The 15,874-nt window shown below is 40.9% G+C and overlaps 1 protein-coding gene across 2 annotated transcripts in view; it reads left to right on the forward strand.

Annotated features, from left to right (window-relative positions):
* Positions 1-15,874, forward strand: part of sphkap (SPHK1 interactor, AKAP domain containing) — a 48,370-nt gene that overhangs the window by 3,786 nt on the left and 28,710 nt on the right. For both annotated transcript variants that reach the window (XM_033631300.2, XM_033631301.2), the window contains exon 3: positions 260-370. In XM_033631300.2, coding sequence (XP_033487191.1) covers positions 260-370 — 111 coding nt within the window. The remainder of the gene's footprint in view (positions 1-259; positions 371-15,874) is intronic.

Raw genomic sequence — 15,874 nt, forward strand, 5'->3', positions numbered from 1 at the left:
TAACTGTCATATACATACTGTGCAGTGTCTGGTCCGCTGACAGATTGTTGATCCTATGCCGCTGACACTTACCCTGAAATAAAGGTCCTAGAGAAAGGTCAATTGATCCCAACAACCAGAGGGGGAAACGCAGATGAAAGTGAATGTGTGACTCACACAGTGTGTGTGTGTGTGGAGTCATACGCTCCACTTGTGCTCCTGCGTGCTGTGATTTTTGGTGCTGCTGCACCTGAGCAAGTGGTTTATCTGTGTGCTGCAGGTGCTGTGCAGTAACAGTGTGCTGGACTCGTCGGAGTACTGGCTGAGGAATGAGAAGGCTCTGTGCAGACTGGGCCTGCTGGAGGACGACACCGAGGGCAGCTGCACCATGGTGAGTAACATACTGTGGCTGATGAAACACGCGCACCCTTTTGGCAACAAAATATGGACCAAGTCATCTGCAGTGTAGTGTCCCAGAGCTGCGGGAGGCGTGTTTGTGGCTTCAGATGACAGTGAGGTAATGGTTGGAATTTCAAGACAGAATTGATGTGACATCTGAAAACAGCACTTGCTTCGATCGGCTTCCTCTGAGTGGCTTCTGGCCATGAGGATGGTGAAAATGTTTTGCAGCAGGATGTCCCCTCGCTGCTGTTTAGTAAACAGTTCTTGTTTTTAAGGTTTGATGTGTCACTTCCTATCAATTGAGCTGAAAAGATGGATGCAATTTAGGCTAATACAATGGCTGTACTCAGATAACTAAGTCGTGCAGTTTTAAGATATTCTTCTTTATCTTTTCACAAAAACCTAACACTGTAGTGAGAATTTCACTCTATTAACACACAGTTTTTCCTGTTAAGAGATTTTTTATCCAAGTGATAATACTCCAGTGGCAATAGATAACCTAACCAACACTGCAGAAGTGAGAAAACAACAATTTGAGACAATAGTCTGTTAGACAATTTGTTGAAATGTGTGGTTTACCAATAGTTTCTCTTAAAGAAGTACACCCTTTTATCACTGGATAGCTAGTTACTGTTTGTAGACATACTCACCCATGAAATAGATAAATATATGAATATATATGATATGAAATAAATTAAAAGCCAACCCCAGATTCACTCTTGTTTGGAGTTTCATTTCGCTACATTGCGTTTTTAGCATTCTGTCTCTTGGATGTGTGCTGCTTACAGTCTGGTAGCTACCTTTTTATAAAGCTCCAAAGCACTGTGGGGGTACACGCCATAAACGTATCTAGGCAGTCTCAGCAGAAAAATACACCACCACACACTTCTAGTGGGTCATAAGTCATGACTGAGAGAGATTACCTCTGTATGCGTCTGTACATTTAGGAAAATCTTGCATTGTATATCTTTGATAAAACAATGTCAGCTTTTGTGAGGAGTTGCTGAGAGAGGTGGCGTTAATGATACGCGCAAATATTTCAATCAGGAGAGACAGAAGAATGAAGAAAGATGATATTTATTATGTAATATGAGTGTACAGATTGATGTGTACTGCTTGCAAAATGTGAGTGTACAGTGATGGAGGGACATCTGAGCGGCAGCAGGATAAATCCCTCCCATGGAGTCCAGACACTGGTGGTGGTGGTGGTGGTGGCTGCTGACTCAGAGGCTGATGAGTGCTGAGGCAGAGGAGGCTGATGAATCTGTAAGAAGTAGAAGCAGAAGTACAGCAGGGAGAGAACCATATTTACAATGAGGAGCAGTAACATGATAGGCTGACAGAGAAGGTGTGTCGCTGTGCTACTGGGTTATTGTGAATCAGCTGATGACTCAACTGACCTACCCAGACGATGACACCTAGAGAGAGTGAGTGAGCATATGTGCAAGGAGTGAAAGAAACTTACAGCCTGAGCATGAAAGGTGTTGTCTTCTGACTGAACTTTCGCTAGTGCTTCATACCTGACCAGCTGTGATAGACTTGAAACTTCAGAACCAATGGGAGCAGTGAACCACTGCTTTCTCAGCCTGGTTAGACTGAGTCTTTAAGTGCCTTGCTCACGGGTTTGATGGAAGGGGAATGCAGCCTCAATTAGCTATTAATTCACAAATGAAAAGTTCATAGATACTTCACATGTTATCCGCTGGTGCTGCATTTTATATAATTGTTCTTTTTGCTGAGAGACAGGTCGGTATTGTTGCCAGTTCTGTGAATGAATGGAGGATTTGCTTTGTGTTTTGTGTTCTTGAAAATGAGTTGGAAGATTACATTTACATAATATAATTTGTCCCAATCATTTTGCTGCTTGAAATAAACCAGAGGATTTTCTTGGAGTAGATGCTATAAAGTAGCAATTTCACTCTGCTGAAAGATTGTTAAAAGCTCAATTTGGTCTCAGCAGGCGACTTATTAAAAAATGTTTTTCCGCATTCCTGTAGTGTTGATTTTATCACAAATTTAAAAACTATCACTTCTGCTGTAGCACAAACTCTTGAAGATTTCCGTACTTTGACTCCCTCTTTTGATTGTGAGAACGACACACTTGCTGGACTTCAGTCCTCCGTCTGCTCCACTTACTGCTTTCTGGCCTCAGCATGACAGATGTGTCGACTCATCTTCACATGACCACAAAAAGTTAATGCTCCTGATTTGGGTTTGGCTGTTGACAGGAAAACTACACAGCTGTGCACATTTGCTGTTGTGGTTGTTAATGAGCCATTTTTAGGCTCTCCTTCTCTTCTGTTCAGTGCACGCTGGGATAGATTTAGCAGAGATAGAAATCTTGAAACACCGTGTCAAAATTATAATTGTTATTTGAGCTGACATGGAGGGGCCGACTCTTTCACATCCTGTGATCAGATTTTATCACTCTAACTACAGAGCTTATTTCTGTCACCATCACGTTGCTATTTATAATTTTTAATCATGGTGCTTTCAGTCGTTATCAACACTGATCTACAGAATTTGCCAAAAATCTATAAGCTTGCAGCATCAATTTGCATTTCAGTTCTTTACATGTTGTCATGTGTCACAGCAGTTAGTGAAGGACATGCAACATTTTGAGTCAAGAAGCAGCAAACGTCAATTAAAAGCCTAGTCCCAGTTTTATGCTCAATTAGATGCCTGGTCTGGTTGCCAAGCAGTTCATTTTCAAGTTCTTTGGATGTATAAAACCAAATTGTTGACTGCCCACTTGAGCTAACATTAGTTAGCTGTTTAGATCGCACGTACAAATATAAATGTTTAAACTTTTGTCAATATGGTGATGCTACACATTGTTAGCTTGGTTGATTTTATTTTACTGAAACCATGAGCACTAGAGAAGACCGCAAGTCAGTCAGATTTACCAGCATGATGAAAAAACAACTCCCTTCATCTGAAGCGGTGATAAAGTCAGAATATATGTCCATTCCTTGATCACCTGGTAAGTTATGTACATACCATAGGTCCATAAAGGTCAGCCAACCAAAAGAATCAAAAGTGTTTTTCATGAAAATTAATCAAAGTTACGAATATCGTTTTAACAAGATAAAGTGGTGTTGTGTCGGTATACTGGTTGTCATCCTGGGTGCCGTAAAACAAGTGTCTTAACATTAGGTATAATTGATATGTTATTCGCAGCCTAATTTTTAAACAGGTAATATTCATACTTCAAATAAACAATTTGATCGTGTTTCCCATCTTTGATGAGCAACAGTTTTGCGTGAAAGGAATTAAAGGTCTGTACCATATAAACGCCTGCCCCAAATATAAGCCTGTTTAACTCAGTGGTTTAAGCAAATAATATATAATAAGCCTGGGCTATCAGTCGAAGTTTTACGGTAACTGGCTTTTAAAGGTCCAGTGTGTAGGATATAGGGCAGAACTATTGGCAGAATAGACCCTTTTCATTAGTTTATAATCACCTGAAAATAAGAATCATTGTGTTTTTATCATGTTAGAATAAGCTGTATATATCTAGATAGGGAGTCTGCCATGTTTTTATAGAGTAGCCCTGAATGGACAAGATAGGGCCATTTGTGGTTTTGAATTTTTACGTTTTTGCATTGGCTACCATAGCTTACTTAGACGCTTGGCACACAGGAGAAGTTTCTCGAGGTAGCAATCTGTAACCTCACCAGTAGATGCCACTAAATCCCACACACTAGACCTTTAAAATTATACGAGATGCATTAGAAATAAAAAGAATGACAGTAATTGTCAACACGAAGCACTCATCTATATTTCTCCTGAACATTTTTGGTAGAATTTGATGTTTAGTGAGAATATTCTGGACCCAGTACGTGTTTGGATAACCAAGGACATTGTTGGTTGTTTAGGCAAGGACTTGGGACTTAAGAAAATACATCAAAAGAGAAAGCAAAAAAAAGAAAGGCTTTTAGTTGTAAAGTACACACATGCTTAGTCACCCAATTCTGACATGTCACCTTTGATCGCTCACTCATTGTTAATGGCAAGTTAAGCATGAATTGCATTCAGGATTTACATCTGTCAGTGGCTCAAAGGCAGGTTTTTGTTGGGAGGGACAGCAGCCGTTTGATTCTTAAAGTGTAGTAATTCAGTTTTAGAACAGGAATGGATTGATATAAACTGCATCATGCTAAATAACATATCGTGACACTGCATGAGGACCCAGGATTTTGTTTTATAGAAGATAAGATTTGGTTCAAGATCCAAAATGTAGGTGGGCCTCATTAAAGAAAGTGCCTGAAATACATAATCTGTTCTCTCTAATAACATCGTCTGAAATGTGGTTTCTCAAAATGAATGACATATTCACCCACGCTTCAGAGATGGCCTAATAATAAGTCTGTTTTTTTAATTCCCTCAGGGGTGTAATCAGTTTTCTCACCTTTAGCTGCAAAATATCTCCTTTGCTTCGCTCTTTGCCATTTCTTGGCTTTTTCTGAAATTACACCTCTAGACTGCGCGCTGTGCTATCTTTGACCTACACCTTACTGATCAGTGCCTCAGCTTAGCAATCCGGGTTTAATTGCAAGAGCAGTGGGGTCAGTCTCACAGATCTGGATGAATGTTGGCCTTAATGAAATCGTCCTACAGAGAGATGCTGAAACCAGTGGTCATAGTCTCTTTCTCTGCAGACTAAAAGGTGACTTTTAGCTTTAGGGGAGATAATTTCCCAACTACTACTGGATGGATAGTCATGAAATTTGTTACAAGCATTCATGGTCCACCCCCGAGATGAAATGTACTAACTCTGATGAGCCCTTAAACAAACAAGGGTGGGAGTTAGTGGCATCTAGTGGTGAGGATTGCAGATTGCAGCCAACTAAAACTTCTCCCGCTTCCTTCAGTGTTCATTGTTCTGGAGGTTTTTACAGGGAGCTGAATTATCCACAGAGGTCTCTATTTCTCCAAAACAAACAGGTGATTAAAACCAATAAAAACCCTGAATTCAAGCAGTTTCACGTTACAAATCAGTGTTTCTCGGACACTGTGCAGCTCATTGCACAATCAGCTAGCCCAGCACCTGCTAATGTGTGCTCACCTTTGTTCTTTGAAAACTTAAGATCCAGATGTTCAGGAGGTCTTCACTGGGGGCCAAATTATCTGTAGAGGTCTCCAAAACCCACAGACCAGGTGATTAAAACCAATAAAAACCCTGAACAAAGCAGTGTCATGTTAAAATCTGTGTTTTTCAGAGCCCCAGATAATGCGGTGACGTCACCAAACATGGAGACGACACATTGTAAAGGCAGGGATATTCATTATTATCCTGGGTCCAAACACAACACGCTCCCCGTGATCCTGTGGACGCCGCCATTGTTGTTGTTGCTTGCCGGCCGGCTTGTTAGTGTTGCCAGGTCTTGCGAGAGAAACAAGCATCCAGGGCTATGGGAACAAGCCCAAAAGAAGCAACTGCAGTCCGACATACCATCGTGCGTTTAAATAACTTATTAGACGGATATATATAAAGAAAGGTGACGTTTAGAGAGCAAGCCCAAATAAACAACTTCACTTTGGAAACAAGCCGCAGCTAATAAGCGGACCTGGCAAGTGGCAACCCTGCGGCTTGTCCTCCTCACATTTCTTCCTTCCTCCTGCGTACTGACATGGAACGTATCCCGCCTCTCATTGGCTGATGCTCTTTGTCAGTCGTGTCCAGTTTTCTAGAATGCCAGATATCCAGCCCCAGTCACAGACGAAGGGGTGACTTGCTCGTAGGCTTGCTCACACATGAGGACTCATCGTGGCAGACTATCTGCCGACTCACCTCCGACCCAAGGTGGCTCTCAAGATCCTCTGCGACGTCAAAGTCTCGGTGAAAATTGTGAAATGTGAACTAGGCTTTAGGCACAGCCGAAACTTAAACATGTAAATGGTTTGTGAGGCGAGGATAACTGAACCTGCTTCCCTTAATAACTTAAGGTGATGCCAGCATTACTGCAAGAGAGCCAGTGTTTGTCCATTCTGGGCTACTGTAGAAACATGGCAGTGCAACATGGCATACTCTGTGAACAAAGACTCGATCCCCATGTTGATATAAACGACTTATTCTAAGGTAATGAAAACACTAATTATGGTTCTTGTTTTCATGTGATTATTCACTAAAGAAAACATACTTATAATATCATACTCCATTTCTTCCAATAATCCCCCTAAATTCTACACGCTGGACCTTTAACTTTGAGAACAGAACTTTGTATTTAGTGCGAATTTGCAAATGCTAGTATGCTAACATGCTAAACATAGATGGTGAACATGATACAAAGAATACCTGCTACAAGTCAGCATGTGAGGATGTTAGCATTTAGCTCAAAGCATTGCTACGTCCACGTGCAGCTTCACAGAGCCGTCAGCATGGCTGTAGATGATAAGTCTTGTTTTACTGCAGCGTTTATTGGTCTCTCAGTGCATAACACAGTTAACATTTTAATAGGAGGTCAACATCAATAATTATAAATAACAGAAGGGTAATTAAACACAACCATAATGGAGTTCTGGAGTTATTTTCAGCCGTATCTAAATGATGCCATTAAAACTTCCCGCAGTTTGTCCTCAGCCACACTTTAGCAAGAGTTACTTTTATTTTTGGTTCCTCCGTCATGGACTGCAGCCGGTCTATATTATGCAGGATAAATGCCAGTAACACGCAAAGTGTTTTACATTTTTTTGCAAACTCCTCCCTAAAACATGTTTGATGATCATTACCAAGGTAACAGGAATAGCAGTAATTTAGCAGAGAGCACTGTTCTCACACACTCATGTCGCACTTTGTAAGTGTCAGCATTGAATGTTCCTGAAACCCCCGGACACCAGCTGTATTATCTAGGACAAGACGCACACAGGACTCAAACAACTGTGAGTTGTATCACAGATTTTATTTCTGAATTGTTTTACATCTGATCAGCTCCCAGGATATACTCATACAAGTTTTGGTATTACAGCACTCATTCATTAAAGCTTAGCAGAGTTTTAGAAGGCACATGGTCTGTGCATCAGCCCAACATGCCCCACTGATAATCAGGTACAGTCCTGTAAAGTAGATTTATGCATGTGCACCATGACTCTTTTCCTCCTTATCATTTTTTACTAGAAACGCAGCCTGTGACAGCTCCCCACTTGAACAACAAAGAGACTTGAAAACATTACTCCTTGTCTCCTTGCTGCCTCCCAACTCCTACCTGAGTTTTGGATTATGTAAGCGTTTTATCTTCATTGTTCTTTTGTGAAATGCAGAAGCAAAGGAGCCTCATCCTCACAGTTTGTATTTCGACGAGACAATGGTCGTTTGCTTTTTGACTTTGTGCATATTTTTTTATGACTCAGATAGAAGTTTAATGCGAGCGCGAACAGATGTGGCCCGTCCTCCTACAGCATCGCTCTCGGACTCTGACGTGACAGATCACTCCGCTGACTCTCAATTTTCTGTTAGGCTTTTTTGCGGCCAATCAATCAAACGGGACCATGCGATGGATGACACTGTGTGAGAAATAAATTTCTCTGTCCCGGCCTGAATTGTACAGGGAGGCAGGAAGGAGGCAGAGGAGGGGAAAAAGTGATAGAGGGTGAGGTAATGAACGAGAGGAGTAGCCACAGAAGTGCACACAAACATTGTAAAGTCTGTCAGTGGAGAGTAACACAGAAAGACACAGACCATAGCGTTAGTTTTCCATTTGCTGACTTTGCCTTTTTCAGCTTTAATGGACCAAAGCAATTATAGTATTGAATAGAGTTTGGTAGGTTTGGTTAAAGGTTAAAAACAGCACACTCAGGTTTCATTGGACGCTCACTATAAAACTGAATATTCAAATTAACCCAGGTAAGTCCATTAGGGTACGCTGTGTGTATGAGGGTGAAACAAAATAAGTGTTTATGTATTCAGGGACAGAAATAGTCCAAAATAGTGAAAAAACTGTGAGCTAAATAAAAGATAAAAGCTTTGGATTTCCTGCGTTTCGCTCCATCACCCACCTCTGGCTGCATCATGTTGTCACCTTTGATCACTCACTCATGTTTTAATGCATGAAGTCACAGAGAAATGTCATGCTGCTGTGATAGTCACACTGAATTTCATCACACCCCTGAGAGATTTAACAGGGTGAGCATTTTGAGGAGGAGGACGGCACTTTATATTTTTTCATCGCGAGGCAAATACTTATATAATTGCTCTGCATCTGATTTACATTCATCATTTCCTGTTGTTGATCGGTGTTTTTAACTTATGTGACACAACAGCAGCAGGTGTTTTGTAAAAATATGCTCCAGATTTTTCAAATGGAGAAAATCTGGTCCAGTGAGCCCGCATTATCCCTCCTTGACACTGTCCATTCCTCTGGTTATCTGTCTTCCTGCTTTGAACCTGGAGTCCCTGGAAGAGAGTGATCCATTCATCACCTGCATTCAAACACTTCACACTCGGGTAGTGTGTAGTGTCCTGACCTGTCCTCTCCTGACCCGGAGAGAGGGAGAGCAGAATAAATATGCCATGAGCCGCGGCAGGAGCGCTGACTTACAGCAGGATCAGAGCAGGAAGACGAACCTCTTTTCTTCTTCCTTTTACTTTAGACTGTCTATCTGACACGGTGAGAAACTGCAGCCTTTGGTGCAGGGTTGTGCTCTAAAAATGAGATCTACTCGCTTAAAAGTAGTGGCCCTCATCTAAAGACCTGCGCAACATTAATTATTCTGTGTTATTAAAGGTGAGTATCTGTTACTAGGAGCAAAATATGCAAAAATGGGAAGTCTGTAGATGAGTAACTGGTCCTGGTGTAAAAATATGCAAGCATGAGCTGTGGGCCAAGTGCACTGGAACATACAGGTGCATCTCAAAAAATTTCATATCATAAAAAAGTTCAATATTTCTTGTCAGTTATTTCAGACAGTGAAAAATGTATATATTCTGGACTCACACAGTCCTGAGAAGAGCTCTAATCAGCTAATTAACTCAAAACATCCACAAATGTTTCCTGAGCCTTTAATCTCCCAGTCTGGTTCAGTTCACACAACCACGTCATGGGGAAGACTTCTGACCTAAAAGTTGTCCAGAAGACACTCATTAACACGCTCCACAAGGAGGGTAACCCACAGAAGGTCATTACTGAAAGGGCTGGCTGTTCACAGTGGTCTCAGTGGTCCAAAGTTCTCTTTTTCACTCGAAAGTACATTTTGCATTTCATTTGGAAATCAAGGTCCCAGAGTCTGGAGGAACAGCGTTGAGGCACAGAATACAAGTTACTTGAAGTCCAGTGATGATTTAGGGTGCCATGTTATCTGCTGGTGTTGGTCCACTGTGATTTAGCAAGTCCAAAGTCAACACAACAATCTACCAGGAGATTTTTAGAGCACTTCATGCTGATTTCCTTTTCCAGCAGGACTTGGCACCTGCCCACAGTGCCAGAACTACTAGTAACTGGTTTGCTGACCATGGTGTTACTGTGCTTGAACTCGCCTGACCTGACCTGAACCCCATTGTGAATCTATGGGGTATTGTCAAGAGGAAGATGAGAGACACCAGACCCAACAATACAGATGAGCTGAAGGCTGCTATCAAAGCAACCTGGGCTTCCATAACACCTCAGCTGTGCCACAGGCTGATCGCCACCATGCCACGCTGCATTGCGGCAGTAATTCATGCAAAAGGATCCCTTACCAAGTATTGAGTGCATAAATAAACCTACTTTTTAGAAGGTCTGCATAAATTCGTTTTTTAATTGGTCTTATGTACTATTCTAATATTTGGAGATAGTGGATTTTTGATTTTCATGAGCTGTAAATCGTAATCATCAAAATTAAAATAAGAAAGGCTTGAAATATTTCACTTTTTGAATTCAATTAAGGGAAAAAAATGAACTTTTTCATGATATTCAAATGTTTTAGATGTACCTTTATTTTTGATGAGGGGTCCTTCATGTGTAAATGTGCACGCATGGCTATGTATGTGTATGTGCTAACAAGGTCTACACGAAAACTGCTCAGATGTACTTACATCTAGGGCTGCACCGATTAGTCGACTAATCGATGACTAATCGACTATAAAAATAATCGGTGACTATTTTAGTAGTGGACTAATCGGTTTGAGTCATTTTACATAGAAAAGTACTGTAAAAGTACCCCAAAATACTCTTACTGCAGCTTCTTACGTTCAAATATTGGCAGCTTTACACACTCCCTTGACGGTGAACTAAAACCCTTTGGCGTGAGTATGAAACAAGACATTAGATGATATAATTTTGGAGTTTGGGAGAGACAGACACTTCCTGGGCAATTTTCTGGTCTGTCTCAGCCTTATTGATCAGCTCCCACTACTGCAAATCTCCCCCCAAGTTAAGCTGACCCATGATGGCCCCTGACCCTTGTACTTTGACCTGACGTGATGACACTGTTATGTCACATTGTCACTTGTCATGCAGCGACGGAATGGATCAGAGAACAGTTGGAAGGTTTTAATGTCAAATCCAGTCGCTCTATCTGTATGAAAGAGCAACTTAGCACCCTGTTGTAGCTTAAACACACCTTTCATAGATAAAAATGATGCGGTCTGAACCCTGACACACACATACACACAAAACAGTGCTCAGAGCTGTTTGACCTACTAGTTTAAAGGGTAACTTTGGTAGTTTTCAATCTGGACCTGTTTTCCCACGTTTGTGTCTCAGTGACTGATGGGAGCAACGATATTTGAAGCTGGTCCAGTATTGAACAAGATGGTTGCAGCCGGCAGCAGTGAAACAGACCGCAATGTAATCACGTGGGGCAATTGTGCCCTCGATATATGTCCACTAGAAAGTGTTTGTTTTTGCCACTGACAGGTTCAGATTATTATTATTATAAGTGTCTAACATCATTACAGAAAGGATCCTTACAGAGACAGACCTTTGTGTTAAAGAGTAAGACCCTTTTGTTTGACAGGAAACAGCCCTGAAATGACCATCACCAAACCCACCAGACTCCCTTTAAATAAGCAGTAATTGCAGTGTGTATAGAGCCGGCATATTTTCACATCTAACTGGGGGAATTAAGGGTTTATTTCAACCAAACCAGAGTTGGTGATTGCTGGAATGGTTGAAAGATGAACCAAGACAGCTAATATGATTTTCTTCATTTTTGTGGAGTTTGAATGAAATGTGTTTTACTGTAATAAAATTACTTTTTATTTAAATGGAATCTGGTGGCTTTGGTGATGGTGATTTTGTGGCTTTTTTTTGGGTTGAAAAAAGATCTTACTCTCTAACAAAAAGGTTTATCTTTGTAGGAATCCTTTCCATAATGTTGACACTTTGAATAACAATCTGAGCCGGTCAGTGGCAAAAACAAGCATTTTAAGTGGACGTAATTAATGATAATGATGCACAAATGCCCCTAGTGGTTTCATTGCAGCCCGTTTCACTGCTGCCAGCTGTAGTGGTCTCACTCAATACTGGATCAGTTTCAAAAACTGTTGTTGCCATTTGTCATTTGGATACACAAACATGAGCAAATGGTGTCCAGGTTGAAAAATACTGAAGTTACCCTTTAACATTAACCTCCTCAATACAGTAGATTAGGTAGTATTACAACTACTGCAGAAGTATGTTGACTACTGCTGTTATCAGTTGAATGCATAAAATCTTAAAATGTGACATTTGGGGGTGTCCCGGGGTACATCACTGATTTTTCACAGGATTTTTGGTGGTACTAGTGAACAGATTTACAGAATCTTGGCTGGAAAGGGGCAAAATAACATCTGTTACAATGAACAATATAAAAGGGGACCAGGGTCAATGGATAGCGTGATTAAGTGCTGGTGCCTGCACCTTACTATCACAAAAATATCAATTTAGTGTTAGATGTTTTTGTTCATATGCACTTTCCTCTGAAGATTAAACAAAACAATGTTGCCATGATAATGACCAGCATTAATAAGGCTGTGATGAAAACACATCTTAGCACTTCTCCAAATGTGAAAACACATGAAAATTCATGCATTTCAACCACACAGAAGCTGCTCGGCATTGACTGCTGCTGCTAGCCAATTTCATCATGGCCCCGTAGTGTTTTTTGTTCTCTCAGATGAACCTATTAACATATTTCTGTCCGTATTTACTGATAACTTGATGTTCCCTTTGTGAATGTATGTATCCGTTGATCCACTTGGGAATGCATGCATTCCCATATCCCCTGTTTTAACATTTTCCATAACATATCCATATTATTCATGTCATGAGGAGAAGCAGAACAGCATCCAGTTCTTGATGTTCTCTTTAGCCGGGGGCTCCAAGCTGAGCAACTCACAGCCATTCACTAATTGTGTGTGTGCACACACATTTGATATTCACTACTAGTAACGCTGCATATATCCTGTTTCTGTCAGCAGTAGAAAGGCACAGTCATTGGATCAAGTACACACTGTATAGCCTGGACAACCTCAATGTGTAGCATGTGATTTCATCATATGGAACTTCCCGTTCTGCTCCGTGAACAGCTGATGTTGTGCATTTTATCAGCACGCATTTAAATGTCTGAACACAAACAAGGCTGTTCACAGTCACCAGTACGTGAGATCAGCATGCCTGTCTGCTTTCTACACCAGCACTGTGTAGCGTGTGGGTCGCCTCCCAAAATTAATATGGCAGAGTCACTGAGCCTTAATGTCGTCACCCCCCCACCAAACTTCATTTGAATTAGATTAAACTTAAAATGGATTATAATTAAAGTTGCCAGCCACAGAGATAAGTCACAACACTTTACAGTGGAGGGTGCTATGTTTAGTTTTGTGACCTCAGAGTGAGAATCAATGAACCCATATTTTTGTTGCAGCATCAGGGTTATTTTCCATAGAGCTTCACAGGGGCGGCAAGGACTGCCAGTTTAACCAAAATTTGTTTAAGTAGCCGTATTTTATTGTTGCTTTTTGGAATAAAGGCCACACACACAAAACAATCCTGCCGTGTATAAAGGACTAAATGTGCAGTATAACAAAAAAAGACCGTGTTTCAAGTCATGAAAAGGAGCAAAAAGGAGCCACAGTTTAAGAAAAAAAAAGGGAGACAGAAGGACCAAGAGCAGCAGCTGTGTGTGGGAGGATCAGAGTAGTGAGCAGAGAGGGAGGGCTGCTGAGGAGGAGGGAAGCTTTGATGGACAAAGGAGACTAACATGTTTGTAATGGTTTGCTGTATTGACCATCACAGTATTGTGTTGAAACTGTGTGTGTGTGTGTGTGTGTGTGTGTGTCAGCCTCCGACAATAAAAAAGTGACGTCTTTTTTGCTGCAGTGAAATAGCTGAATACTTTCATTTAATTTTTTTTTTTTAAGTTAATACAAAGTCTACAGTGTTCGGATTTATCTGCACTCCGTCTCTGCATCAATATTGGATGATTTTACAAAGGACAGTGAACAATCAAATACTCATTCCAAATTCTGAGCGTCAAACACTTCATTTCCTGCACTCTGTTCAAGTTTTATGCAGCAATTTATTGTAGAAATGTTTTTATTTATATAAAGAAAAACACAAAATTCAGGTGATGACTCAGAGTAACCCACTCAGTAAGTCTCCAAGGCATTCTGTATACCTTCCAAATATTTATGCTCCTATAGAGCAGTAGTTCCCAACTGGTGCAGCCACGGGGTCCAGATTTATCCTTAGTCATTAGTTCAAGGTCCACACAGTTTAATATATTCAGCATCATACTTGAGTTTGGCCATGTCATCGAGCTAGTTTGCTGTCTCTGTCAAGTAGCTGTCCGTCAGTCACTCACTCTACAGCAGGAAAGAGCACTTCAAAATAAAACCTCTGTGCCAGAAATTCACTGCACTTCAAAATAAAGTGTTTTTTGCAAACTTGACACATTTGCGAGTCACTTGTCGTCCATCCAGAATGGACCAGTGACCCACTTGATCCACCAGTTGGGAACCACTGCTCTAAATCTTCTCCTTTAATGTTGTCCCTGTTGAGTTAACACAACTGAGGGCAGGATTTAGTCTTCAGTCCTCCTTTGTGTCTTTTGTTTGGGGAAGTAACCCCTTTAAATGTGCACGTAGCATTTATTCACATCAATGATTCATTCATTTTGTTCAGTTCATAAACACCTGGATTTTCAAGAATGAAGTTATATTGTGATTAAAAAGTTGGGTAACACTTTACCTGAAGGTATCTACGTAAGGGTGACATGACACTATCATAACTATGACATGACACTGTCATGAACTTGTCATAAACATTATGAACATGTCATAAACATTTATGACAAGTTGACATGAATCAAAGTGACAATACCAGAAGTTGTCTTTGTCATGACAAGTTTACATTAAATTTGTTTGGGATGTCCTTATTATGACAACTTGACATTAACCAGGATGACATTACCAGTTTGTCATAACAGTAATAATCATTATGTCAACTTGTCATAAACACAAAAAGAGGTGCATTTCCTGTTAATGTCAAGTTTTTATGACAAAGATATCTTCTGGTAATGTCACTTTGGTTAATGTCAAGTTGTCATAATAAGGACATCCCAAACAATAATCAGGACAACCCAAACAATGTCAACTTGTCATTACACAAAACTAAATGACACTTTTACGTTTATGACATGTACATAATGTTCATGACAGGTTCATGACCGTGTCATGTCATAGTTATGACAGGGCCATGTCACTTTTATGTCGATACCTTCAAGTAAAGTGTTAGGGAAAAGTTGCAGTATTATAAAAATAAACTTGTAATTTAATAAGAACAAAGTCATAATGTTTCAAGAGAAAAAATCTACTTGGCCTATAGTGTGCCTGACGTTATTGCCAGACGTTATGGTAGTTCCCCCTTCAGACCCCTATGTGGGACTCTCTCTGGAGGAGACTATGTTCGAGCAGCTGTGCGCTGCTCTTCATTAGAGGTGGAATACTAACACTACCTGAAAACACTTTTGATCAGACATAATACTAGTTGTCCTATATTAAAAGATAAAATGCAATTTCCCTTACTGAATCAGTAGCCCTTTTTAAATAGGAATTGTGCAAATTTGCAGGAAAGCCCAATCAGTCTTCTTTCAGCATTGCAGTATAAAAACAAAATCGGGGAGTGCAGCGAAATGCCGCCTGCCTACTTACATACAGAATGTGCCTTTTTCGGGGCAGTGGTGGGTGTGAGCAAGTAACAAAACATGGGAGGGAAGCTGCAGTTGGTCAGTCCTTTGGCGACTCTCTCGTAAGTTGGCCCGTCCTTCACCGTCCCCGTCATTTGGTGGTTAATGGCCTCTTCGTTTGCGAGGGCAAGGAGGGCGCGTAATTCCTTGTCTCCCCAGTTGCTCATCTTTACAGTGTCTGTCAGGTTTGCGTTTCCCTCTTGCTACTAGCTGCTTATTCCTGCTATCAGCTGTTTCCTGTTAGTCCACTGCCATTGGGTCGCACATGCAGCATCATCAACAGCTTCTCTCACAAGTCATCAACAGCCCCTCCCGTGGCAGAAGGGCACCTCGTTCTTTTTAAACCAAAAAG

This window comes from Epinephelus lanceolatus, chromosome 4 (genome assembly GCF_041903045.1).
Source record: "Epinephelus lanceolatus isolate andai-2023 chromosome 4, ASM4190304v1, whole genome shotgun sequence".
In the NCBI taxonomy this organism is placed as follows: domain Eukaryota; kingdom Metazoa; phylum Chordata; class Actinopteri; order Perciformes; family Serranidae; genus Epinephelus; species Epinephelus lanceolatus.